This window comes from Rhinolophus ferrumequinum, chromosome 18 (assembly GCF_004115265.2).
Source record: "Rhinolophus ferrumequinum isolate MPI-CBG mRhiFer1 chromosome 18, mRhiFer1_v1.p, whole genome shotgun sequence".
Lineage (NCBI taxonomy): Eukaryota > Metazoa > Chordata > Mammalia > Chiroptera > Rhinolophidae > Rhinolophus > Rhinolophus ferrumequinum.
This window is the reverse complement of record NC_046301.1, coordinates 58,657,029-58,684,396: the sequence shown is the minus strand read 5'-3', so window position 1 is coordinate 58,684,396 and position 27,368 is coordinate 58,657,029. Positions and strand designations below refer to the sequence as shown.

Sequence of the window (27,368 nt, the reverse complement as noted above, 5' to 3'; positions counted from 1 at the left end):
AGCTGAAGAAATGGGGCTGTGGGTCTTCATTATTAAGAGTACCCCAGGGGGTCCCCATTTCTTAGATGAAGAGACTGAGGTTCAGAGTAGTGACGCCAACAGTGCGGAGATGGGAAAGGCTTGGCCTGACTTCTGTTTTTCCATTTCAGATTCTGCGGAGAAGAATCTGGTGCCAGACCCGGAGACCCACCCACTGTCCCCTCCAAAGCCTGCCTGGGCCAGCCCCACAGCATCCTGGGAAGGCCACACAGGACCAGGAGCCATTTCTACAGCAGAAATCACTCCTCTTGGTGCTGGCTGGTGAACACTTTAGACGCTCGTGCAGGCTCTCTGCAGCCTGACAGCCCCCACCCCGAATGGCACCCTGAGGACCTGAGCCACTCCCTGAAGCTGGCAGTACCAATCATGGTGCCCACAGCCCCCCACCGGGCTCCAAATGGCAGGGCTCCTGCTAAACTAAAGAGACCCAGTTACAGGGATTGAGACGCCCCAGCCTTAGAGATGGAGACGTGGGTTCGAGTCTAGACCACTACCAGCACCTACAGTGATACATTAATAATAATTAAGGGCTCATGGAGGGAACACCCACTGAGCTAACTCCTGCTACATGCCAGGTGCTGAAATCCTGGGTCATACCCATCACCCACCTGGACCACACTAGTCACCTCCACCGTGGTCGGTCTGTCCTACCTAAGGCAACCACCAGAGGGCGTCTGTGAGCACCTGAGTCAGGTGCAGTCCCTCTGCTCACCGCCCTCCAGGGCTCCCACTTCCCTCTGGGTAAAAAGCCCAAGTCTTCCCTGCACCCACAAGGCCCAACTCACCTGCCCCATCCCCTCCCCGCCCTCACCTTCGCTCGCTCACTCTGCACCAGCCACATGGGCCTCCTGGCTGTTCCTCCAACATACCAAGCACCGTTCTGCCTCAGGGCCTTTGCACATGCTATTCCCTCTGCTTGGGACTCTTTCCCCCAGATACCATTGGGGTACACTTCTCAACTCCTGTAAGTCTCTGCTCAGATGCCACCTCCTCAGTGCAACCTTTCCCAATACCCTCCCACTGTTTAAAATGCAGCCCCCTCCCCCCACCTTAAGCCCTCATCTACCTTCCTGCTTATCTTGCTCCCGGGCATAATCACCATCCAACACACTTAGTGTCTTTCCCTCACTAGATTATCAGCTCTCGAAGGGGGTGACATGTTTGTTTTGTCACCTATCTAAACTAGTGCCTAGCACACAGTAGGTGCTTATTAAAAACCTACTGAGGGAATGAGAACACAGACCCTCCCGTAGTCACATGATAGAGCCAGGATTCAAATCCAAGATTTGAACTCTGTGATCCACCCTTCGTCACAATGGCCAGTTTGCGGCCACAGTTTCCCCACCTGTAAACAGAGATGGTCTCAGCTCTCTCATGGCCCAGGCTGGGTAGTTATCAGTGAAGCAAGATGTCAAACAGTAAATCTATTATTTATTTAACCAGTATAAGTTAAACCAGCGGTTCTCACTTGGGGACAAGACGTTTCTGTCTGGGAACATCTGAGGTTGTCACAGTGGGGGCGCCTGGGCAGTGACTGGACAGATCACGGTCCAGCCACATCTGGCCACTGGCCCGGATGCAGTGTCATGCTGTGGTTGGGAACACAGGCTCTGGAGCCAGGCAGCCCAAGTTCAAATCTGAGCATGACCACTTCCTGGCTGCACTGTAACCTGACCGTACCTCAGTTTCCCCATCTGTCCAATGGGGATGACAATAGCACAGTTCATCTCATCAGGTTGTGCTGGTTGAGCTGAATGTGTTAGGCCTATTTACTAAAAACAACATGAAAATGAGAAAAAGCACGAGGAGATGAAGCAGGTGTGCATGTCACCAGTGTCCTCACCCAGCAGCAATAATTACTTTGCCTGTGAGCCTACTATGTGCCAAGCAGCATGCAGGGGCTTTCCATATGTCCTTGTGACAAGAATGCTGGGATGAGGATAATATTATGAGTCTCATTCAATCAAGGCAAAAATGGAAGCTGAGAGAGGTTGAGTCAGTAGCCCAAGGATACACAGCAGGTCTTCAGCACACCCAGCCTGATTCCCACTTTCTTTCCCTCCTGGCCTGACCCTGTGTCCCCATGGGCCTGAGTGACGCCTCCTCTAGGCCTCTCACGGTTGGGGGGGTCTTGGCACTGGGTCTACAACTGACTCTCATCCTCTCCATGTTACTGCAAGAAACGCAGCCTTGCCCTTCCCCAAACTGCACCAACCTCTTTCCTTACCTCCAGGCCTTTCCGTGTGCTAACACCTTCGCCAGGAATGCCCTTTCCATCAGTGAACTCCTACACACCTACAAAGCCCCAGCTCCAATGCCCTCTCCCCCAAATAGCCTCCCCTCACACGGCTTGGAAGGTCTGGTTGCCTGTGTGTCTGTCTCCTGGGCACTGGTGTTTCTTCCTGAAGCGAGGAAAGGTGAACTCTGTGGCTCAGTCACGATGAGGGATTGCAAGTAAGTCCCTGCCCCCTCGGAGCCTCAGTTTCCCTCATGGGAAAATATGGAAAGTAATGGAACTGGCATGCTGGGTTCTGAGAGACTGGCGGGAGGTGAAGCACATGAAGTTTGTATTTAGCACTGGGCTTGGTGCAGAGTTGATACTGGGAAAACAGACACCATCATCATCATGGTTATTGCTATTGCTTTATTAATACCACTGTGATTATTTACCGCTGTTCTCTCCGGACCCAGTGCACAACAGGCATTTTACTCAGTGACATTCACGGAGCACGGAGGCTCCGCTTGGCAAAACCAGGAGCCCTGGGGAGGACACGTGTTCACACACGCACACATAAATGTGCACTCAGACATCCGCACACCCCAGGCCAGGCTCTTACCTTCCGCTGCGCAGCCTCCAACCAGCAGGACCACAAGGAGGCCCATGGGACCAACCACAGACGCCACTCCAGGGCCCCAGGCAGGTGCCATGCTTGACAGGGACCTGCAACCTCCAACTTCCACCCTGGAGGGGGATGGCCCCCAGTCCCTCAGAGAGAGTCCTCAAGCCGAGCGTCAGACGGGGCAGCGTCTGCAGAGACAACAGAGGGGCCTTGAGAGGGGAGGAGGAGAATCCAGGAAGCCTTCATTGGGGAGGCAGTGGGAGGATCACAGAGGGGTGGGAGAGAGTCACAGGATGGGGGCCAGGGTTACAGGACCATGGGGGGGGGGGTCATGGGATGATGGAGGGCAGAGAGAAAGGGCTGAGCCCCCGTTACAGACTGAATGTTCATGCCCCCCCACCCCAAATTTATATGTTGAAATCCCCAATGTGATGGTATGGGAAGTGGGGTCTTTGGGAGGGGATTAGGTCCTGAGGGTGGAGCCCCCCTGAATGGGATCAGTGGCCTGATAACAGGAGCCCCTTCTGCCAGGTGAGGACACAGCGAGAAGACATCTATGCCGTAGGAGGCAGCTCTCCCCAAACACTGGATCAGCTGACACCTGACCTTAGACTTCCTACCTAGAACCATGACAAATAAATGTGTGTTGCTTATAAGCCCCCCAGTCTCGGGTATTCTGTGATAGCAGCTCAGACTGAGACAGCCCCAACCCCCAGCTGAGTCCCGACCCCAGACTGACCCCCAAAAGCAGCCGAGCCCCCAAACCTGGACCGAGCCCGACTCCAGCCAAGCCCCAAACCAGGACGGAACACCAGCTCTAGAATTTGCTCTGAACACCCAATTTCTCCCCCTCACAGGCTGGGCCTTTGGAAGGATGAGGTTCCCGCGAACACCGCTGATTGTGCCCATAACGCGGTCCCATTTGGCCGGCCACCAGCCAGATCTTCCAAACACACCAATCGGTCCCAGCCCTGCTCTGTGGCCTGCTGTGGCTCCCGTCACCCCCAGAGGAAGCCACTCCTGCTGACAGCCACACAACCTGATCTGTGCCCCCTGCAAGCCTTGGCCCCTGCTGTGCCCTCTGCCATGACTCCTGTCCCCTACTGCCACATGACAGGTCTCAGCTCAGTTGTCACTTCCTCCGAAACCCTCCTGGCCCCCCAAAGGTCAGCCCCCCATTCCACAGCCCACAGCCTCAGAAATGACTAAGACCATCCTCCACAGATCAGTCTGCAAACTGAATGTGAATGTTAATCACTCAGCATCTGCTTCTCCCACAAGAATCTAAACTCTTCTGAAGGCAGAAAGGTTCCTCATCGCACGGGCGCAGCCGGGCCAACCCCCTCCCCAGGCTCCCCTTTGGCCAGAGTCAAGGCAGAGGGCCAGGGAGGGGCAGGGAGAGGCCGGAGGATGGGACCCTCGGGGCCAGGTCAGCCCTATACCCACCCGAGGCCGTGCCCCGGGCGGGTCCAGGCCATTGCCACAGGGATGGGTGCCACATAATGACAGGGCAGCCCCTGTCATCTAGCTCCCAAAATACCCAGCTGCGGTCACCTCGCCCAGCCCCAGAGTGGCCCCAGGGGAAGACTGGGTGGTGGCCGGGTCATGGCCCAGGGTGGAGGGTGGGGAAACTGGGATGGGGTGGGGGAGGGGAGTTCACTCTGCACACAGTCAGACCAGTAACAGACATGCAGTCAGACTAGACCCAGAGAAGGATGCCGGAACAGTCAGGCCACAGACATGCACACAGACAAACCATAAACAGACACGCAGTCAGATCACAGACAGGGAGATCGGACACAGGCACAGATTCCTACAGTCAGGCAATAGAGAAGCCGAGTCAAGCAAATAAAACTGCACATAGTCAGACCGCAACCATACACAAAATCAGACCTCAGACACACAGTCAGACAAAATATACACACAGGGTCATAGTGGGGCAGACAATACACGTACATGGCCAGACCACGACATACAGAGACGTACAGTCAGATCAGAGACACATACAGGTCCACAGTCAGTCAAGATACACACACAGGGTCATGGTCAGGCAGGCAACACACATACGTGGTTGGGCTACAGGCAAATACACGCGTAAATACGGAGTCAGGTCAGAGATCAAGGTGCACACAGTCAGGCTACAGAGACAGGCCACGCAGTCAGCAAACGACACTTGTACCCTGCCAGACAATACATCTAGACATGCAAAACCAGATCACCCCCAACACACACACACACACACACGTGCAGACAGACAGGCATGCACACACACTACAGACATGCACTCAGACACAACTAGTTGGGGACTGGAACCTCAAGTACAACCCCTCACCCTGTGACCTTGCCATAGGCCCTTTAAGAGCAAAAGTGGCCGATGAGGAAGGTGGAGGCCCCAGCTGGAAGCAGGGCAACCGTAGCAGCTGGCCCCGCCCACTAATGCACACCTGCTTTGCCACATCTAGGGAGGGGGGCTCTGGCCCAGACCACTTGGGACAGTTGCACATGCCCTCTGAGAACTTCTGGGGAAACCGAGACAGCACAGCAAGCCTGTAGCCCAGAGGGGCTTAAACCCAGGGCTGCCCGGCTTACCATGGATCCTGGGTGGGGCGGGGGGTTCCCTGTTCTGCTGCTCAGTCTCCTCACTTAAAATACTGGCTGGTACGGGCAGGGGCCACCTGCACAGATGGCGCATATGGGAGGGCCCCACCACAGCTGCCTCCCCCGCTCTCCCCGCCCCATGGAAGCCGGGGGCAGCTCCTTCTACACAGGGCAGATCCTAATTACCCCCTGGCTTCCGCAGCCCCAGCTTCACTGGACCCACCCCTTCTCAGTGTCTGGGCAGGATAAGGCTGATCCCGCACAGGAGGGGCTGGTCTGTGAGCTCCCAAACCCCCAAACCCGCCCCTCTAGCCTGCTTGGGCTGGGGGCAGGGCCGTGGGGAGCGAGAAGACCCAGCATTGCGGGCTTTCAAGGCCTGGATGATGGAGCAGGAATGGGGGTGGGAGGCGCGGGACAGACTCAGGGAGGGAGGGGCAGCCACCGCACAGAAGATAAAAAGTGACGGGGTCTCTTATGCGCCCCGGAGGAACTTGCTATGGCAGAGGTAGCCAACTCCCGCTTCCTAAAACACCCCGGGTGTGGGGGCCGGGGGAGGATACGTATAAACAAGCCTTGTCAGCTATGCCTTCAAAATCTCTCTCAAATCTGCCTACTTCTAACTTACCCCTCTCCTGCATCTACCTTGTCCAGCCCCATCATTACCTACCTGGACCAAAGCACTACCACCTTCTCCCCCCAGTTTATCTCTACCCCGAAGCCAGAGGACACCTGTGAGCACCTGAGTCAGGTCCCAAGCCTCCCCTGCCCACAGCCATCCTGGGCTCCCACCTCCCTCAGGGTAAAAGCCCAAGTCCTTCCCACGCCCATAAGGCCCTGTACGACCTGCCACTGTCCCCTCCCTGCCCTCATCTCCTCCTTCTCTCCCCCACCTCACTTACTCTGTTCCAGCCACACAGGCCTGCTTGATGGTACTCCAATAAACCAGGCATGGCCCTGCCCCAGGACCTTTGCACTGGCTGTTCCCTCTGCCTGATCTCTCTGCCTCCAGATTTAATGCTAATACTATTACTTGGCTGAGAATTAAAGAGTGAATGGGAACAGGGTGGGAGGTCCTCCACACAAGGAAAAGCATGAGGAAGGGCAAGACGCTTAGAGGTCCTAGGAGGGAGATGGGAAGAGATTAGGGCAGCGACACAGGACAGCAATAAACCCTAGGCAGCTCTGGGCAGGGAGGGACGTGGCCAAGCCTCCACCCTGCGCCTCTTGCAGAAAAGCAGCCTGGGCCATCAGCTCTGCCACAGCTGAGAAAGAGAAACTGAGGCAGGTGCATTGGGGCTGCATGATGCCGCACCCCCGAGTTCCTGGTGGATGGTGTGGCTGTTAAGAAGGGACTAACCATCCATGGGAGTCACAGGAAATAACTTGGACAGCACACGAGGCTGGGCCGGGGGCTGGGGAGGATGGAAAGAACCAGGCTTGGAACCTGGAACCCTTGGGTGCAGGGAGGGTCCCTGCTCATCTGCCGGCTGTCACCTGAGAGTTCCCTCCATGCCAGGTGCTGAGCTGTCCACCACTCGCTCCCAGCAGCCGACCAGACGGGGGTGCCCTCTTTTCATAAATGAGGAAATTGAGGCTCACAAAGGAGCCTGTGGGGACTTGCCCAAGGCCCTCAGCTGGGTCCTGCATCCTCTGGACCTTTGGTCCAGAGCTCACGTTTAATCACACGACTGGATCTTTCCTTGGTCACAGTGTAATCTCAGGAAAGTGGACGACCTGCTCTGGGCTTGGTACAGCCTGCTGGGTGGCCTCTCGGGGCTTCCAGACTGTGCTAACGGGGAACGAGTGGGCACCCATTCCAGCTAGGCGCCGGAGCACGGGTCACGAGATCCTGGAGCCGGCCTTGTGTACCCACGCGGAGCAGGGAGCATAAAGGAGTGATTATGACCCAGGACTGCACAGCAAACAGGCTCTGTGTCACCCACACGAGGCGAGATCTTCTGGGCACTGAGGATGCCCCAGGACCTCTTCTTGCCCCACCTCAAGGTTTGTCCTGTCCTAGCGAGTCTAGGGACTCATGTGTGCACCCCTGACCCTCAGGAAACCTCCCACGGCCTGAGGCCCGGGGAAGGTAAGGCCGGCTAGGCTGGCAGTGGGGCTTGGGGACACCCAGTACGGGGCCAGCTCTCAGCCCTCACATCCACCCCCCTACTTCTTCCTCTTCACCACCTCCCTCTGGGCCTGCAGACTTTCCTGCTGCCCAGGACCCCTTCCCAGGGCCTTGGAGCCCCTCAAAGGCAGATGCTGGATGACTTCCAGCCTCCCTGGATTACTGTGTCTCCAAAATGTCCAGCAGCTTCCAAGTTCTAGCTCTGTGGTCGCTGCTGGGCTCAAAAGTTCCGACCAGGGCCCTCCCCGTCCTGGGGCCTCAACGTCCCCACCAGGAAACAGACTCAGTGCAGGGCCAGCCCTGCCACCTTTCGGGGACCAGCAAGGACTGGGGTGAGGGATCGCCTTTAACTGACTATGGGTTTTTATTAGGTGCTGTCCTCAAAGGTCTCCGTGCCAGGAGCAGACGGGCAGGGTGGCTAGGGAGCCAGGCCCCGACCCAGGAGGAGGATTCAGTTATCCCAGCCAGGTGCTCCCATATGCCTAGCCCCGGTATGCTCCCTGCACTTCCTCTGTTTGACAGGTGAGGAAACTGAAACTCAGAGAGCAGTTGCTGCCTGCCGAAGGCCACACAGCATGGAAGGACCTGGGCTGGGATTCGAGGTCAGAAACTGGTTCTGAATCAAGCGCAGAGTCCATGCTCCCCAGGTGCCCAGGCTGCCAGGCTCACCCCTGCCAGTATGGCCCCCACGCTGGCTTCATGGAGGAACCAAAGACACCAGTATTTCGCCCTGCACACATCTTCCACGGCTCCCCAGCTCCTCTGCTCAGCCTTCTGGAACCCTCAGGATCTGACTCCAAGCCCACCCTGTGGTTTCCTCCCAAAGGTTACTACTGTTCCCAGAATGCACTAGTCTGCCTCTGCCTCTGGGCCATTCTTAACACAACTCATCCTACCAGGTACACCCTTCCTAGCTGGCCCACCTGGCGATTCATCCTTCAAGCCTCAGCCACAGACCCCCCCCACCCCAGGCTGAGCCTTGACCCTCTCTGGACTCCTCCTCCCACCCGAGGACCCTTCCTCAGCTCAGCACTGACCCCACACCCCTGGGGCTGGGAGGGGCCATGTTTGCCTCTGTATCTCTTCTGCTCTAAAACCTCCAATGGTTCTCATCTACCTCTATTCAAATCCAGGCTCCTAACAGCCTCCAGAACTGCCGACCTCATTGTGTCACAACCCTCAGTGGCTTGTTTGCCCCACTGCCCTGCTCACTGCCCTCTGGTTCATAAGGGGTATCTGTACATGCTGTTCCTTCCCCAGCACACCCTTCCTCCTGCCCCATCAACCTCAGCCTTCACACTCATGCTTACGTCTTGGCTGAGCTGTCACCTCCTCCAGGAAGAATCCCCGCCCCCCACCCCCGAAGCCGCAGGGTTGGATCAGAGGCCCTTCTGGGGTCCCCCTGCACCCTCTGTCTCCCATCACAGCTCTGCTCCTGTCATGGGCCTGTGCCTCCAGGATGGGAGTGTGCTCCCCACCCTGGGAACGTGGCACAGCCCCTGCATACAGTGGGTGCCAACTGCACGCCTGGCCCCACTTGGCACTTTACCCAATCATCCCTGAGGTCACGTCCATTGCAGAGGGAAAAACAGGCCAGAGGGAGACACTGCAGGCCAGGGAGGCAAACACAGGAATGGCCGCTAGCTGCCACTTAGGTACTTGCATCTGTTCTGGGGGTCAGCTTGAACCTTAAGGGGTGGAAGTGAAACTGGGGGTGCAGGAAGGATTGGGGAGGCTGGACCCAACGGGGAGTGGAAGGAAACCCCTCCCACGTCACCCAGCACTCTGAGAAGGAAGCTTGGAAAGCGGGACTCTCAGGCAATCATAGAGGGTGCGGAGGCATGGGTTTGGGGGGAGACAATGTGGGGTACAGAGGCATGGCGCTTGGGAACAGGAATGGGAAGTGAGAAGGTGGGTGCTGATATGCTTACCCTGACCCCCTCGGTTTATGAAAACCCCAATGAGACACAGGGTCAATCTGGGGTCCACAGACCAGAGAAGCGCAGGGACAAATGAAGAATGGAAAACTTGCAGTGAGTTCTGGGGGGCAGCTAAGAACAGAGATCCCAGCCACATATCCCCCACCCCACACCACCCCACACCCCTGGTCCTGCCACCTCCTCCAAGGTCCAGGTCTCTGCAGAAGGATGCACAAGAATCCCATCCAAGCCCCCCGGGCTGGCAAGGAAGGCAGCCCGAGCCTGACTCCACCCTCAGGAGGTGGGGGAGGAGGGCAGGCTGGGGGCCAGGCGGGGGAGGGGACCCCGCGGAGCATAACGGTCCGGAGTTTTCCAAAGTAAGAGCAACCGTCCTGAATGGGGAAGCGCCAGGCAGTGTTGTACTTGAGCAGCCCCTGGAGCTCGGTTGGGCCAGGCCCGTGTGGGGAGCGGGGAGGGTGGGGGACGCGGGGGTCCCCCCTCCCGGGAGTCTGGAGGGGGGGCAAGAAGGGGAACAAAGCCCAGGGCAGACCGGGCCTCGGGGTGTAAGGGGATCCCGGGCGCACTCACCCTTGTGGCTCGGAGATCCGGGCCGGGCCCTCCGCAGCCAGTCCCTCGTCTGCCCCGAGCGCAAGCACAGCGCGCAGCGAGGACTGGGGAAGAGGCCGCGGCCCAGGGAGCTCAGCCTGGGGGCAGGGCCGGGGGCGGGGCGGCTGGGGGCGGGGCTCCGGACGGAAGTGGGGCGGGGGACTAGGGGGAGCCCCATCTGGGGGCACTGGAATCCTTGATGGGGTCCCTGTGGGGGAAAGCCTTCAAGGGGGGCACTGTGCACCCCCACATGCACACACTTGAATGGGCACCCTCAGACCCTCCCCTTTGGAAGCCTGATGACAGGGAGCCCTTATCCCGCTTCCCCTCCCCTTCCAGGTGCTGATCGTGGCCATGGCAACGGATGAAGGGGCTGGATGCCGGAGGCAGCGGCAGAAGGCTCCCCAAACACACCCAAATACTGGAGGTCGGAGAAGGGGCAGAAAGAGCCCCTCCCAGTCTGGGTTGGATGGCAGAGACCGCGCCCCCTACACACACACACACACACACACACACACACACACACACACACACCCAGAGCGTGGGGGAGGGGCACAGGCACAAAGAGGCTGCCCTCCCACTGGGCTGTTTGGGGTCTGGGGGAATGAATGGGGGACACGGTGGCAGAGGCCTCCCCCAGGCAAAACCCTGAGGAGGGGGGGAAAGCGCAGGCCCAGATTGGAAACAGATGGGGCCACCGTGCCAGGCCCAAGACACCCGATCCACAGGGGTGGGTGGAAAGGAGGGGGGAGAAGGAGGGGCGGCCCCACCCACGCAGCCAATCCGGGCCCGCGCTGCTGCCCGGTGAGGTTTTGAAAACTCCGGGGCTGACGAAGGGAAAGAGGAGGCCCCGCGGGTCCTGGGAGCGCGGGTCCTGGGAGCGCGGGTCCTGGGAGCGCGGGTCCTGGGAGCTGGGGAAGGCGCTCAGGGAGGGGCGGAGACCCTGACGGAGACCCGAGGGCCACCGCAGGGGCCTGGCTCGCCCATCTACTCCTATCCCTGGCGAAGATGCCTCTTGTTCCACCATTAGTGCTCAGGATGATTCCCACGGCTAAGGATTGAGCTCTTAGTGTATACAAAACGCTGTGCTTGCTCACGGTGACCCAACATCACCCCAATTTTCCAAAGGGGTTAGTGGAGAAATAGAAAGAAGTTACTTGTCTAAGATCAGGAAGAGCAGGGATTCGAACCAAAGTTTGGGTCCAGAGGCTGAGCCCTCACCCACAATGCTGCAGGAGGCCTGAAGCTGGAAAATGACAAATCACTACAAATTTAAAGCATCTGGGGACATAGCAGTGCTGGAGAGAGACTGGCCTCACCTTCTGAAAGCTCACTGCCCAATGGGGCGAAAGACATGGGCTTTGATGGGGGCCACACAGGCTGACGTGGGAGCCCAGAGGAGCCCAATAAGGGGCTCAGGGACAACTCATAGCTCATGGCAGCCCAGCCATGCCCTGCACGGCTGCCTCAGTTGGTCCATTCCCTGCCTCTCCCTAGCACCCTCAATGGGTGATCTCCCCCTTTCCCATCCTGTGCCTCCGCTCCCCCCTCTGCAAAACGGAACATACAATGCTACCTCCCCTAGCACTGGGGAGGCCTGCGCTGGGGTTCCCAAAGCTCTGGGCACACAGTAGGTACTCTGTGAATGTCCAGATGTGGACTCTCCACGGAGCTAACCGGGATACTCAGATATCTCCCTTCCCTCACAGTCCCAACTTGAGGTACACAGCAGATGCTTCAGGAGGTGGGACACCTGGCACCCCAGCACGACATGGGGCGCCCGGGAGGTGCTGTGCATCAACACGGGTGTGGAACCGAGCGGCGTAACCTCCCGTGGCTCGGCAGGGCACACAGTGGACCCTCAGGAAATGCCACCAGGAGCATAGTAGGTACTTGTATCTGTGGGCTGATGGCCCAGGCACAGGGCTCACACACACCTGGAAATGAATCCAGGCACAGTCCATGTGACCTCCAACAAGAACCTGCACCTCCCTGGGCCTCAGTTTCCCCATCTCTAATAAAAACCAGGCTCACAATAGGCACTTAATGAACCCACGTTGTCAGGACCCCCAGGGCTATGAGTGCCTATCTCTGGGTTGTCCGGGATCCAGGGGATGGTGGCTGAGGGCCTGCCATTTCCTCCCCAGCCAGTCCTGCCCTCTCTGGGCCTCTTGCCCATGTCTCCCTGGAGACGACCTCTTGCCTCCATGCAATGGCAGTGACAGCAGTGGGCTGGGAATACAGCCACCCCGAGGTAGGGGTCGGGAAGCTCTGGGCCAGGAACGAGGCCTGTGTCTGGTCTACCTCACCTGGGCGACCCCGTCTGCACAGTGCCCTGAACGTCCCCATCACAGCTCTGCTCACCTCCATGTTACCTGCCTGGTCGCAGGCCTCCCTCAGCCACCAAACTGTGACCTCCAAGGCAGGGATAGGTCTGTCTCTGTCTTGATCAGAGCACACGCTCTGTGCTGGGTGCCCAGCCCCAAGCAGAGGGTATGCATGGCACACAGGTTCGCAGCCAAACTTTACTTACCCAGCCATGACCTTCCTCACCCAGAAGAGCCCTCTCCAACCTTATTCTCCCCCAGAGGTCACCGTGCACGATGCCCATCACAGAGCAGCGTCTTCACCCATCCTTGTTCCCCCCTTTCTCCCGCTTCCCCAGCCCCCACGTTCCAGCCGTTGTTTCTCAGTCTAGTTGTGTAGGACACTGCTCCCTGGCCCACGCTGGTATTGTGAGCCTTGCGGGGAGGGGGGAGCACCTCTCCCGGCTGAGGCAGTTGGTCGCCAGTTGTTGGTCGGCCACTCACAGCAGCTCACGGCAGCTCTCGCCAGCTGTCGTGATGGCTGCTGGCCACACACGATGGCTGCCGGCCACTCACGATGGCCACCGGCCGCTCAGGGCAGCACACGGTAACCGACGGCAGCACACACCAACCTCTGGCTGCTCACGGCAGCCCAGCTCCAGGGAGAGCTGTTGTTCACCATCTTAGCTGTAGAGGGCGCAGCTCACCGGCCCATGTGGGAATCAAACCTGCGACCTACACACCAGGAGATCAGTGCTCCAACCACCTGAGCCACTGGGCCAGCCCCACCCAACCTTTTTTAAACAAATATTTTGAGTACCTACTCTGTGCCAGGCCTGCTTTGAGGCCCTGGGGACACATCAGTGACTAAGACTGACAAAGATCCCTGTCCTCATGGAGCTGATGCTCCAGTGCAGGCAATGGAAAGGAAACAGGAGAAATAAAATACACCAAGGGTAGTTAGTAGTAAGTGCGCGGAAGATGGACAAAGGGGGGCGTGCAGGAGGGGCCTCATCGAAGGGGATGCACTATTAAACGGGGGGGAGGGGGGGTTGGGGAGTAAGGAGGTGACACTTGACCTAAGACCTGAAGGAGATGAGGGAATATGAAGGAAGTGTGCATGTTTGGGGTAAGTGTGATCCAGGCAGGGGGCACGGCATGTGCTAAGGTCCTGGGGCAGGACCATGGCTGGCATGTTGCAAGAACAGTGAGGAGGCCCATGTGGCTGGAGCAGAGTGAGGAGGAAAGAGGGAGGAGGTGAGGGCAGGGAGAGGATGGGGGCAGGTCGTGCAGGGCCCTGTGGGCCGTGAGGAGAACTTGGGTTTTTACCCAGAAGGACATGGGAGCCCTGGAGGGCTGTAGGCAGAGAAGGGGCGGGACTTGACTCAGGTGCTCACAGGTGCCCTCTGGCCACTGCAAGGACAGACTGGGGGCGTGAAGGGGAGACAGGGCAGGGAGGTGAATGCACTGGTTCAGGCCAGCAATGAGGGGTCTGGATCAGGTGGAAGCAGAAGGGAGGCTGGGGGGAGAAGTCAGCACATTCTGGATAGATTGTGAAGGCAGAGCCAAAAGAATTATCTAAAGGGCTGGTCGTGGGACGGAAGTTAAGGAGGAGATTCAAGGATGACTCCAGGGGTTTTAGCCTGAGGATCTTGAAGGTTAAGAGCTGCCACCTCTGGGAAGCTCTCCCTGGCTGCTTTGCCCACTCCGTGCCATTGAGGGCTGACCCCAGGAGCCCCCGAATGTTCGATTGATATGTCCTCGATATACACACGGGAGGCAGCTGCCCTTGGGAGAAGCATGGGGCTACATCACGTCAGCTACTGCAGCTGGGACATTTGGGGGTAATTTTTTTTCAAAATAACTTTTCTTCTAATTATAAAATAGGCGCATGCAGCAGAAAATTAGGAAAAATCAGCATAAAGAAGAAAATAAAAATTGCCCATCATCCACCCCTCGCCTGGAGAGAAAATGTTAACGTGTAGTCATTTTCATTCATTCTTTCCACACGCATTTATTGAGTACCTATTGTGTGCCAGGTGAATGGGGACACAGTAGTGGGCATGACAGAGCCAACCCCCCACCCTCATGGGGCTCACAGACAAGTGAAGGAGGCAGATACTCATAGGGAAACCAGCACTGTCAATAACAATGCCAGACACGGCTAAGAGATGCCAAAAAGAAAATAAAATGGGCAGGGAGGCTCTAGAAGTCTGAAGGGGCCTCGGGGGGAACCTTTCAGAAGACCTGGCTGAAGTAAGCAAATCAGACATACAAACATCTATAGCAACAGAGTTTCAGGCAGGAGAAGCAGCAAGTGCAAAGGTCCTGAGGCTGACTGCTTCCTTCTAGTCTTTCTTCTAGGTGTGCAAACGGGTACTTTTCTTCTTTAAATGGAGAGCACCATTATGGGACCATTTGCCTGTGTCCAGTCCACAGTTTAACGGGTTCTCACTTGTTCTACATTATAAACAATACTGAGAGGGACATCCACAGATGAAGCTGTGGCCCTGTTACTTCCTGCAGGTAAGTTCCAACTGTTGGGATGCTGTCAAGCCTTCGACACCTGCCCTGATGGGGCGCCCTCAGGCAAAAATGCACACACCAGGGTAGGACCCCCACTTCCATCTCTCTCCCAGCCTGTTCCACTGTCCACACATTTGGAACCAAAATCTCTGAAAGTTTCGTTTACCGGCAACCACCAAACTCCACTCTCCTGGGATCCAGAACGAGGGAGAAACTGGTTGGGCAGCTTCCTGCTTTCTCCAGCTCCAGGGCTCCCCACTACCTTCCATCCAGCACAGTATTCATGACCCAGGGCAATGAGCATGTGCCGACCAGCCTGGAGCCCGCCTCGCCCACTCACATCACGGTGCTGGCGCCACGTCTGCCTGCCAGCCACACCACACGCAGCGGCACGCTGCCCACCGTGGGCACACCTCAGCTCCTCACCTGCCTTTCTCACCTGCCGACTCCCCCACGTCTCGCTACCTTCCTCTCCTTCCAGAAAAACACAGATGCTTTCAGGTATGGCTAAATCCAGCTGCATCTGCTTTTCCCATGTCCTCCCCATTCTCAGCTGAGGGCAGCTCCGTCCTTCCAGAGACTCAGGCTAGAACCTAAGGGCTTCTTTCACTTGTATATGCTGCTGGTCTGGAAATACTCTCAAGTTTCCCTCTTAAGTTTCGTATGAATTTGTCCATCTTCCTCCATATGCTCTTCTGACCCTGTCTAGCTCCCATTATTGCGGGCCTGGACCAGTACAGTTACCTCTGCCGTGGTCCCCCAGCATCTGCCTTCAACTCCCCACTGTCGGCCCTCCCTGCAGTAGCCAGAGGGCACCTGTGAGCACCTGTGAGTCAGGTCCCAAGTCCTGCCCCTCCTCTGCTCACAGCCCTCCAGGGCTCCCACTTCCCTGGGATAAAAGCCCAAGTGCTCTCTGCAGCCCACAAAGTCCTGCACGACCTGCCCCCGTCCCCTCCCTGCCCTCACCTTCCTCTCTCTCCCCGTCACTCACTCTGCTCCAGCCACACCAGCCCTCCTCACTGTTCCTCCAGGCCAGGCATGGTCCTGCCTCAGGGCCTTTGCACAAGCTGGTTCCCCATGATGATTTCCTTCTCACCATTCAGGTTGGCCTCAAACATCACCGTCTCGTAGACTCCCTGCCTGATCACTCCAGCTCAGCTAGCACCCACATCATCCTTTATCACATATCCCCCTTTTTTTCTTTTTTTCGTTTTCGTACTTATTTTCATCTGAAATAATCTGTCTCTTTGTTTACTGTCTAGACCGGCACTGTTCAATAGGGAACCAATAGCCACGTATGACTACTTAAATAAAAGTAAATTCAAAATTCAGTTCCTCACCTTCAGTTCCTCAAAAGCATCCAAGGCTCACGGCCACGGGACTGGTGCAGATAAGTACAATCCTATCACCACAGAAAGTTCGGTGGATGGCTCTGCTGGCCAGAGGGTGGGGCTGAGTCGGCTTTGGTCACCGCTGGGTCCCAGGGTCTGGCGCATAATAGGTGCTCACTGAATGCTCTTTAAATGAATGAATAAACAAACGAATGGCTACGAACCTTTGCAAAGCCTGGAGGGGTTGAGTTGCACGACAGGACAGGTCGGCAGGCACCATCTGCAGCCACAAGACCACACAGCTGGGATTTGAACCTGGATCTACCTGACTTGCAACCCAGGTACTCTCTAAGGGCTGCTGCTCCGGCCCCAAGGGCAGACATTTACAAAACGCTGCCCCGGCTACCGCCAGACTCCTTGTTGCAGCCTCCCACCCCCCCACACACACACCTGCAGCAACCTGCTGACTCAGCCTAAAGCAGGGGGTGGAAGGGCCAGCCCCCCGCCAGGTAGTCCTCTAGGTTGGGCCCCCACCACGCCTGCCGCCATCACCAACCTCGAGTCAGCTGTGGCCGTGGCTCTGGCCACGTCCTCTCACCAAGATGCCTCTGTATTTGCCAGGTTCCCAGTGAGGGTGTGAATGATGCTGCCCCAAAACCCTCCTCGCCCCACTCACGACTATTGCCACATCCCAATTCCCTCATTAAATCTTTCATTCAAGTGGCTCATGCCTTTCCCTTAAACGAATTTACTTTAGAAACTAACTCGATAATGCGGCTCTAACTGCAAAGCCTTGAAAGTCACCAGAAAAAAATGTTACAATGAAAATATGTACCAAGTTCTTCCATTTTCCCTGGATACGGTTGCTAAGGCAGCAGCCTGAATGGATTTGGTAAGAAAGAGATTGGCAGGTGTTGGTGTAAAGATCACCCTACACCCGCCTGAGTCTCCTTGACCTGTTATGTATCAACGGAAAGGGGAGTCGTTGCTGGTCTGTGTAGCTCTCTGCTGCCGCCGGACACCTCCTCTGCAAGTCACCCGAGAACAGTTCTTCCTGGGGGCAGGTCCCTCACTGTAGAAATCATGGCCCATGGGAAGCAAGAGGCCCAGGTTCTCTTCCCAGCTCTGTCCCCGGGGAGCTATGTGGCCCTGAGCAAATCATTGTCACTCTCTGGGCCTCAGTTTCCCCACCTGTACAGAGGATGATTGATTTTTTTGATGCCTGAGGCTGATGTTTGTATGTACAAGGCCTTTGAAAACCAGGGAAACAGGCACAGGCCAGTGAGGTCCCTGAGGCAGATCTTGGCGCAGCCCGACTGACCTTCCTGGCGAGGGTGGGACTCGGTCTTGGTCACTGCTCAAACCTCAGCACTTAGCCTGCACCAAGCGCTATCCTGAGTTCTGGGGACACAGCACGGAGCAAGACAGACAACCTCCCAGGGCTTCTTTTCTAGGAAGGGAGAGTGGCAGACGAAGGCAGCCATGCAAAAATGGGGATAAGGAGGGAGCTCTGGACAGAGGGCATAGCACGTGCAAAGGCCCTGACACAGGAATGAACACACCAAGTCCTAGGGAAAGAGAGGGCTGGTGTAGCTGAGGTAGGATTACCGGGGGGGAGGGGGGGTGTTATTTGAGGAATCATATTTGAGGCATGAACAATCATCCCACTCCTGTAACAATTCTCTTTTCACACCCTATCTGCGTTTATAGAGCACCTACTGAATACCAGGCTCCAGGCTGAGCACCAGGAACACAGGATGACCCAGGCAGCCCCAACCCAGTCTTAGGGAGTTCAGCGGCCTGTGGGGGAGGCAGACAGGGGCTCCATCAGTTACAGATCAGCGCTGAGATGGAGGACACTTCTGGCACAGGAGTGGGACCGGCTTCCAGGAGGAGGTGATCAAAGATGTGAAGGAACAAGAGACACCAGGAGAACAGACCTAAGCGCTGGACAAAATGGAAGAGGTGGGAATAGGAACCTTGGGCCACGTCCCAGTCACATCCCACAGGTGAGAAGACTAGGAAGCTGGCTGCTGAGGGGGGTGCGGCGGCAGGGCCAGAACTGCTGTGTGAGCTCGGGTGCGGACACAGCCTCTCTGGGCAGCTCCCCAAGCTCTCAAGTCCTGGGTGACTAGGGAGAAGATGATATCTTTGGACTGAGGTTTGGATCTGGACCCAACCCCGTCTTGCCCAACACCTAAAAATGCTCATTAAATACTTAGTATGGTCAAAGCGCTCAGAACTGAACTGGGCACACAGTAGGTGCTCAAGGAACACACTAGCTATTATTTCTGGCTCTTCCTGAGGGCCAGGCATACATGAAGCAGCCCGTCGAATCCCGTCAAAGACTGGTATTATTATTCCCCCCACTTTTCAGTTGGGGAAACTGAGACATAGAGTTTGGGCTCAAATTCTCAACACTGAGTGGCAGAGTGGGGACTTGAACCCAAGTTGGTTCTCAACTCTTCCCACAACTCATCCGGGCCTCAGTTTCCCCTTACCAGCCCTCTCTCTCTTGCCTCACCTGGTGATCACACAATTCCAGAATTCACGGCATCTCGAATCGAGCCCATTTGTGATTCAGCTGTCCGCACGTGGGCAGCAGCTGGCAGCTACTTGGAGGCAGAAGCATGGACCCCTGGCTCCAAAATGTATTTATTGTTATTATTACCAATTATTATTAGTTATTCCCTAGCGGCTGCCCCAGCATCAGGAGCCGTAATGGAGAAGGCACAGGCACCAGCAAGGACAGTGGCTTGGGCTCAGCAATGGTCCCAGGAGGTCTCAGCACCAGGCCTTTGCACTCTCTGTCCCTCTGCTAGGACCAGGACCACTCTCTCCCCACCCCACACCACCCACCTAGCTTCCTCCCTCACCACCTCTATTCAAATGTCACCTTTTCAATGAAGTCTTCCAGGACCCCCCACCCCCTAATTAAAATTCTGCCTCCCACTCTGGCACTCCCCATTCCCCTACTCTGATTTTTTTCCCCTAGAGCAAAGTACCACCCTCTGACATTTGATGTGGTTTATTTTCTGTTCTGTGTTTATTCTCCATCTCCCCAACTAAAGTACGAGCTGCAAGAGGCCAGGAAAATCTGTTCTTTTAAATTCCTCGTGCCTCCTCGTGCCAGGAACAGCGAGCAGCTGGCACACAGTAGACATGAACATTACAGAATGGGAGACTCCCTCTTTTCTGCCCCCAGAAGCAACCTCTGTGTTGCTTTGTGTCAATCTCTGCAGACCTTTCCCACAGTTACAGACCAAAGGTAACACTAGAACACAGAGTGAGTCTTTTAAGTGAACATTATATCATCCTGTTTGTGTCATTTCCCAATTTGCATTTTTTCCACATGACACTGTATCTACTCAGGAAACATCCCGGGCCTCTTTTCACCTGCCTTACAATCTTTCATTAAAAGGCTGAGCCCGTTTATTACAATACCCTGTTAATCGACTCTTAGTTTGGCTTCTTTTTTTCTCAGTCTCAGTCTCACCGAAGGCTATGGAGAATCTCTGCATCCACACCTCCCATGGGGAAGCATTTGTCTGTCTGTCTGTCTGTCTCTTTCTCTCAATGCTGAGAGGTGGAGGGATATTTTCACATTCCCTTTGGGCCTGCTAACACCACCTCTGGGAATTTATCTGATAGAAACATTCCCCTGAAATGACACATGTAGAAAGTCCTGACAGCAAAAGACCTGAAACAACATAAGTGCCCATCAATAGGGGATCAGTGAAATATATAACAGTACAAAGAATAAAATAACACCACAGAAGATTAGTATCTCTTAGTATTTTGAGATTAGTATCACAGCTGTGAAAAGGAATGGAGAAGCCAGATGTACAATTATGAAATTACTTTTAAGATACTATATTTTTAAGTGGGAAAAAAAACACACCAAAGTACAAGACAGCATGTAAAAGATGCTACCATTTGGTTAAACAAAAGAGTATAAATCTGCCCACCTACTGAATGTTCACAGAAGAGATCTACATAACTGCAGTGTCCAAAACAGAGCCATAAGCATGTAGCTGTTTACATTTAAATGAAATTAAATGGAATACAATTTAAAATTCAAGTCCTCAGTGCACAAGCCACATTTCAGCTGCCCCAGAGGGCACACGGCCTGTGGCTACTTTATTTGAAAGCACAGGTAGAGAACATTTCTGTCATCGCACAAAAGTTCAACTGCACAGCACTGACGCAGAGCAGGGGCCCGGAAGCTACACCCACAGGCCAATCCAGCCCGCTGACTGCGTGTATAAATAAAGCTTTATTGACACACAGTCACACACATTTGTTCTCGTACTGTCTCTGGCTTCCTTCCTGCACAATGGCAGAGTTAAGTTGTAGGAACAGGACTGTTCAGCCTGCAAAGCTGAGAAGATTTACCATCTGGCCCTTTACAGAAAAAAATCTCCTGACCCCGTCCTAGAAGGAGGCTGGTGGTTGTTTCTGGGGGAGGAGAAGGGAAGGGACCTGAGGATCTGGGGGACAGCAGAGACCCTCCATTGTGCATTCTTCTGCATGTCCTCAACTATGTCCCTCAATTATTTGGCTGAAAACATAAATTAAAAATAAAAGACGTTGCAAAGTGGCGATGGGTATTTATTCTCCCGCCAGTGGCAGCAGACGGCTTGGACCCCTGACGTTGCCTCTCTGGTTATTACCAAGCTCCAGACAATTTTACCAAGCGGATGGGCAAAAAATTGGTATCTCGTTGTTTTAATCTGCATCTCCTAGGATTCAATCTTTAAATATGGATAAATGTCCATCCACTCATCCATCAACCCCCAGACTCTGAAACGGCAAAGGGCAGGGAGCCCATCCATCTCAATTGCTGCAATGTGGCCAGCGCCAGTGTGGGATCGTCAAGCAAACAGCTAGAGCTCGATAAATGTGTACTGACTACTCAACGAAGCACTAAGGGAGCTAGGCCTGGGCTGGGGCTGCACTATAAGGCCTGGGACCACTGGGCCGGCGGTGGGCATGAAACGCCAAACCAAGATTCTCTAAGGTGGTGTCACCAACGACATGGGGCCAGCCTGGCTCCTGAGCAGACCAGAAGTGGTAGCCCCTTGGGCAGGGATCTGTGGGGCCATGCTCAGCAGTGGGGGGAATGCGCAGGGTAGGTGGAGGTCCCATGGCCACAGGGGTGGGGGAAACCTTGAGCTCCAGACCAGGAGGGAGATTATATATTCATCAGAATCTTAAACAAAAGCCCTGCAGCCGCCTGTCAGCCAGGCTCTGGCTTTTATGGTAATCGGCGATGAATTACCCACAATGCCCGGCCAAGCGCAAGTGGTTCTTGGCCCAGATCCTAAACTAATTTTTATATGTTCGTGTGTATATAATTTTGCTCACTCCCTCCTGTTCCTCTTCCATCATTACTGGGATCAGGGGAGGAGGGGTGAACGGGGGCAGAGGGAACCCTGGATGTAAGGTGGAGGGCGCTTACCAAGTCCCTCGAGCCCGCATGGCACCAGCCCCTAGGCCCAAAGCGTATGGAGGTGGGAGGTGAGTGCCAAGCTGGAGCCAAGGGGAGCCTGGAAACCACTAAGAACTGAAGCTGGCAGCCCTGGGGGTGGAAGACACACAGAAAAGAAGAAAAGAGGAGCAGCAGGGGAGGGAATGCAGGCCCACGAATGGAGGCAAATCTCTGCCACGTGCTATGTGGCCTGAGGCAAGTGTCTTAACCTCTCTGGGCTTCAGCCTCCTGGTCTGCAAACCAGGACCCCTACACATCCGGAACCAGAGGCTTCCATGCATTTCTCAAGTTCTGCCCCAAGAGCTCTACTGGAGCTTGGAGCTGGCAAATCCCCAACCTCAGTCCCATCCAGCCCCAAAGGTGCACTGTTCTGAGGGTTCTGTACATAAGGCTGAGAAAGAACATGCCTTGGGGGCAGGCCTGGTGGCTCAGGCGGTTAGAGTTCCGTGCTCCTAACTCCGAAGGCTGCCGGCTGCCGGTTCGATTCCCACATGGGCCAGTGGGCTCTCAACCACAAGGTTGCTAGTGCGATTCCTCGAGTCCCGCAAGGGGTGGTGGGCTCTGCCCTCTGCTACTAAGATTGAACACGGCACCTTGAGCTGAGCTGCCGCTGAGCTCCCGGATGGCTCAGTTGGTTGGAGAGTGTGCTCTCAACCACAATGTTGCCAGATGACTCCAGCAAGGGATGGTGGGCTGCGCCCCCTGCAACTAGCAACGGCAACTGGACCTGGAGCTGAGCTGCGCCCTCCACAACTAAGACTGAAAGGACAACAGCTTGACTTGGAAAAAAGTCCTGGAAATACACACTGTTCCCCGATAAAGTCCCTTTCTGTTCCCTTTCCCCAATAAAATCTTTAAAAAAAAAAAAAAAGAACGTGAGAACGTGCCTTGCTCAGGGCCACTGGCTTGTTCGCAGCACGGGGACTGCAGCCCAGACCACACCCACAGGCTACCTGAGGAGACACCACCTCTAGGAGACCCACGCCAACACCTGCAGGGAGAACCAGCCCCTTTGTCTTCTGGGAACCTTGGTGGCTGTCCTGTAACAGGGGTCACCAGGTCTGCCCCTCCTGTCCTTGCAGATGCTCAGGCCAGAGACCTAGGAGTCATCATCTTTGATGTTTTTCAATCCCACCCTCACCCAACAGCTTGGCCAATCCCACTGGCTCTTGTGGAAAATCTCTCCAGAATCCACCCACTTTCCCGCCTCCTCTGCCTCCATCTGGTCCAGCCCCCATCATCTCCAACCTGGACTGGTGCAGTTACCCCCTACCCTGGTCCCCCAGCTCCTGCCCTCACCACCATGGTCCGACCTCCCTGCAGTGACCAAAGGATACCTGTGAGCACCTAAGTCAAGACCTGTCCCTCCCTCCCCTACCCACAGCCTCCAGGGCTCCCACCTCACTCAGGCAAAAGCCCAAGTTCTCCCTGCCCTCACCTCCTCCCTCTCTCCCCCTTGTCACTGTTCCAGCCACACAGGCTTCCTCGCTGTTCCTCCAATGACCCAGGCATGGTCCAGCCTCAGGGCCTTTGGATGGGCTGTTCTGGAGGAACAGCTTTCCTCCAGAACCCCACAGAGTTCACTCCCTTACCTCCTGCTGGTCTTTACTAAAATGTCACCTCCTCAAGGAGGCCTGCCTTAATTCTGTAGCTGAAGTAGCCCCTTTATCACCTACCCGTCTCCTGGCTTCATTTTTCTTAAAGGCATGGCATCTCCTAGGCCCTTAATAAATACTAAATCTATTCATTTGTATATTGTCCTTTTCCCCACTACGCTCCATGAGGACCAGGCTTCTTCCTCCGTCTTCTGCACCACTCTGTTCCCAGCACCTAGATCAAGGTCCGGCACACAGTAGGTGCTCAATAAATATCCACTGGTGAATCTCTGGACCCCCAACAGGGTCTCGGGCCCAGAAAAGGCACTACGATTGTTTTCTCAACACTCGGAAGCTTTCTCTGGGTCTGAAAGAAAATTTTAGAGCTGAACGATCCCCTGGTGAGGGTCGGGGGCCTGGGGGGAAGCACCGGCTCCCGTAACTGGCTCAGTGGGCGCAGCCAAGAGCAGCCAGAGAAAGAAGAAAAACATGCCTGTACCACAAAGTTGTTACAGGGGAGGCCTGCACTGGCTCACTGGTGGCTGGAGCGGAGATCACAGACACTTTGTTGGTAACCAGATGAGATCCAATAAATGCCAACATATGCGTGCCTTCCACAAAGAACCTCAGGCTCGTGCTTGAAGCCTGCGTGTGACAAGCACTGTGGCTCGTGTCATGAGATGAACGGACCCGTCCATCAGGAGGGGGCGAGGCATAGTACACAGCCCAGAAAAAGGAGGCGATGGCTCTACATACACCCATTCTGTTAGAGAAGGAGCCTGGCATGGAACTAGTGGGCGTAGGACATGTGGGAAAGGGGTGAGGAGAACAACACAGCTACATTTGCTAGTGCTAAAATAATAACAGCAATAGTAACAAGAATTGGTAATATTTTAGGACCATGCATTATATGCTAGGCACTGTTCAAAGTGCTTTACATATAATATCTCACCTAATTCGCTCAATTTTACAGACAAGGAAACTGAGTCTCAAAGAGGTCAGGATACTTGCTCAAGGTCACTTGGATGTGGCAGAGGGGAATGTGGTAACAAAGCCTGCCAGCAGCCAAACTCCATGCCTGCTACACAGAACGTGCCCAATGAATGCCATGGAGATGCTCAAGGACAAAGTGAGCTGAGGTGGGGCTGTGCCCCGGTGGAGACGGCAGGAGCTGTTGAGCAGGCGGGCGCTCGCTGGGGAGAAGCGGGGAGGGCTTGAGCAATCAATGCAAGCTCGGAGAAAACTGAGCGTTGGGGAGCGAGGCAGCTGGCCTGGAGGAGAACAATTGGCTGCCAGTCTCATTTCCTCCTGTGACAGAGATGGGCAGGCCTGGCCAGGGCCCACGGCTGGCGTGGAGCCAGGGTCAGCAGGGACCTCCCCACCTGTCACCCATGATGTGTTCATCAAGAGCAAAGGGAAGATCACAACCATCCGTGGTGGGTGGTGTGAGGAGGCGCTTCTTGGGTGGGGAGGGCAGAGCCCGGCCCAAGGTCAATGTGGCCCCTGGCAAACCTGTTTTCCTTCTTTGCCTCAGTTGGACCAACCCACCATTCAACCTGTGTGTACAGTGAACCATATGGTATGAGGTCCCAGACCATAGGTTTGATGTGAGTTCAGTTCCAGGCTCTGCTCCTTGCTTACTATGTAACCTTAAGCAAATAACTTACCGTCTATGAACCTCAGTTTTCCCATCTGTAAAATGGAGTTGTCACCCCCTAGCCTGGGACAACTTTCCCAAGCCACAAACTTCAGATTCAGAGCAACCAAAGTCTGTATTTTGGCTTAACCTCCTCCTAGCTCTGTGGCCTCAGGCAAGTGGTTTCAGCAATCTGGGTCTGCTTTTCTTCATCTGTTAAAGGCTCCTCGTTTGAATCCCTAGATCGAGCCATGCCTGAAGCTGGCATATTCTAACATCAGCCTTCTCAGTTACAAGAGCCAATCAATTCATCTACTTTTTTACTGGTTAGTTTGATTTGGGTTTCCCCTCCTTTCAGGCTGCAGGCCCACTGTACATCTGAGGCTGAAGCCTCATTAGTAGCAAGCAGGGAGGGAGCTGAGGCTGTGAAACCTTGAAGGTTATCCCTGCTCAACAGTCAACTTGTTGAAGGATTTCAGACAGACCCAAACCTCTAGGTCTCAGGTCTTTCAAAACACAGTCACAGGAAGGCACGTGGGTAATATCATCCAGTCTGGGACTGAGGGCAGCACCCATTTACATCTACTGTGTGCTGGCCCAGTGCAAGACTCAAGGTTAAACAATTACTTCACGTTGAAGGCTCAAGGTGACTTTGTACGGGAAGTCTGCCAATGCTGTTCTTTCTGCCTGGAATACCCTTCCCTCCCCAATACCCAGTTAACTCCTACTTAACCGTCACGTCTTAGATCAGCTGCCACCTCCTCCAGGAAGCCTTCCCTGACCTCCTCTCCCATCTTCTCTTCCCATCCCCGATCCCAGTTTCAGGTCTGGCAATTTCCATATTTCACTGAGTTTAAGATGCATTGGTATTTTACATGCCAATAAGAGAGGGGGAATAAAATGCTGCCAATTAAACTGGATACGACTTCCTTATTGCAGAGAATGATCATTGGATAGCTGCTGATAGAGCTTATTTAACTCCTTTGGACATAGAACTTGAACACATTTCTCTCCTGGACTTGGTACTACATAAATGGAAAGTGTAAGTAAAACATAGAGTTCAGGTTTTCCTAAAATTCCTCTGTGTCCCGAGCCCAGCTCCTCTGAACTGCTTTTTGACCCAAACTTGCCAATTTGGGGTTTTGTACACAGCACCAGTTTCTGCCAGGTCCCAGGAATGTCCAGGGCTGCCCTGGGATTTCCCTCTGAGCTGCCAACCTCACCTTGGAGGGATCCACAGCAGGTACCAACAATGGCTAGGGCTCCTGCCCACCCTCCCGTGGCCTGAGCACTGTGCTTTGTCACCTGACACTTTCGAGGTTGCTGGGATCAAAGCAAGAATAATCACTCTGTCTAAAACTGCCTGGTGCACAGAAGGCATTCAAAACATATTACTGGGATGAACAAACAAATGTCACAGGAAATGAGAACTCAGAGAGGCTGAGCAGTAGCCACAATGTCACACAGCTAAGCAAGAGGTAAGGGCAGACTATGAATTGAGGTCTAACAGAATTACCAGCTTTCCCTTGTCTATGTGGCTGGTAGCACTTACGATGGATTTCCCTAACACAGGACAGGGTAGAGACCCCGGCCAACATCTCAACTAAAGGACTCAAACACACAGCCTTTAAATGCACGTGGTTAACCTATAAATTAGGAAGCAGTGATGGCCATTAAGTGCTTGGGGAGCAAGCGGCACCCCGGCCAGATCCGGCAGCGGGTCATCCCGGCTGGCCACCCTGCCACCATGCAATATCTAGCTGTGTGATGCTGGGCAGATGACTCGACCTCTCTGGGCCTCAGTGTTCTCATTGGTCAAATAGGTATGAGTCCCTCCCTCACAGAGCCACTATGAAGATTAAATCCGCAAAAAGTGCATGAAAACTCTGCCTTTAAACTCTATCCCAAATCTGCCCACTCCTCTGTCTCCACCTGGTCCAGTCCCATCATTGCTCACCTGGACCGGCTCTGTCCCTTCTGCCCTAGTCCAAGAGCTCCTGTCCTCGCCACCCCGTCTGTCCTCCCTGCAGCAGCCACCAGAGGGCGCCTGGAGAACCTGGGTTAGGTCCCATCCCTCCTTTGCCCACAGCCCGCCAGGGCTACTCCTCCCTCGGGGTAAAAGCCCAAGTCCTCCCTGTGGCTCACAAGGCCCTGCACGACGTGCCCCATCCCCTCCCTGCCCTCACCTTATCCCATTCTCTCTCTCTGCTCCAGCCACATGGGCCTTCTCACTGATCCTCCAACACGCCAGTCACGGTCATGCCCCAGGACCTTTGCATGGGCTGTACCCTCTGCCCAGAACATTCTTCCCCTACTTGGTTTCCCTCTCCACCTCTATCAGGGCTTTGCTCAA

General features: G+C 55.0%; 1 protein-coding gene across 16 annotated transcripts in view; it reads right to left on the bottom strand.

Annotated features, from left to right (window-relative positions):
• The window catches only part of PTPRS (protein tyrosine phosphatase receptor type S), a 100,196-nt gene that overhangs the window by 58,794 nt on the left and 14,034 nt on the right, over nucleotides 1-27,368 (bottom strand). For 15 of the 16 annotated variants that reach the window (XM_033135109.1, XM_033135115.1, XM_033135113.1 and 12 more), the window contains exons 1-2: nucleotides 10,113-10,225; nucleotides 2,877-3,067 (exon numbers count right to left, since the gene is read on the bottom strand). In XM_033135109.1, coding sequence (XP_032991000.1) covers nucleotides 2,877-2,967 — 91 coding nt within the window. In that variant the 5' untranslated portion in view covers nucleotides 2,968-3,067; nucleotides 10,113-10,225. Of the gene's footprint in view, nucleotides 1-2,876; nucleotides 3,068-10,112; nucleotides 10,226-27,368 lie in introns of those variants that run through there. The other variant, XM_033135110.1, reaches the window with a different exon arrangement.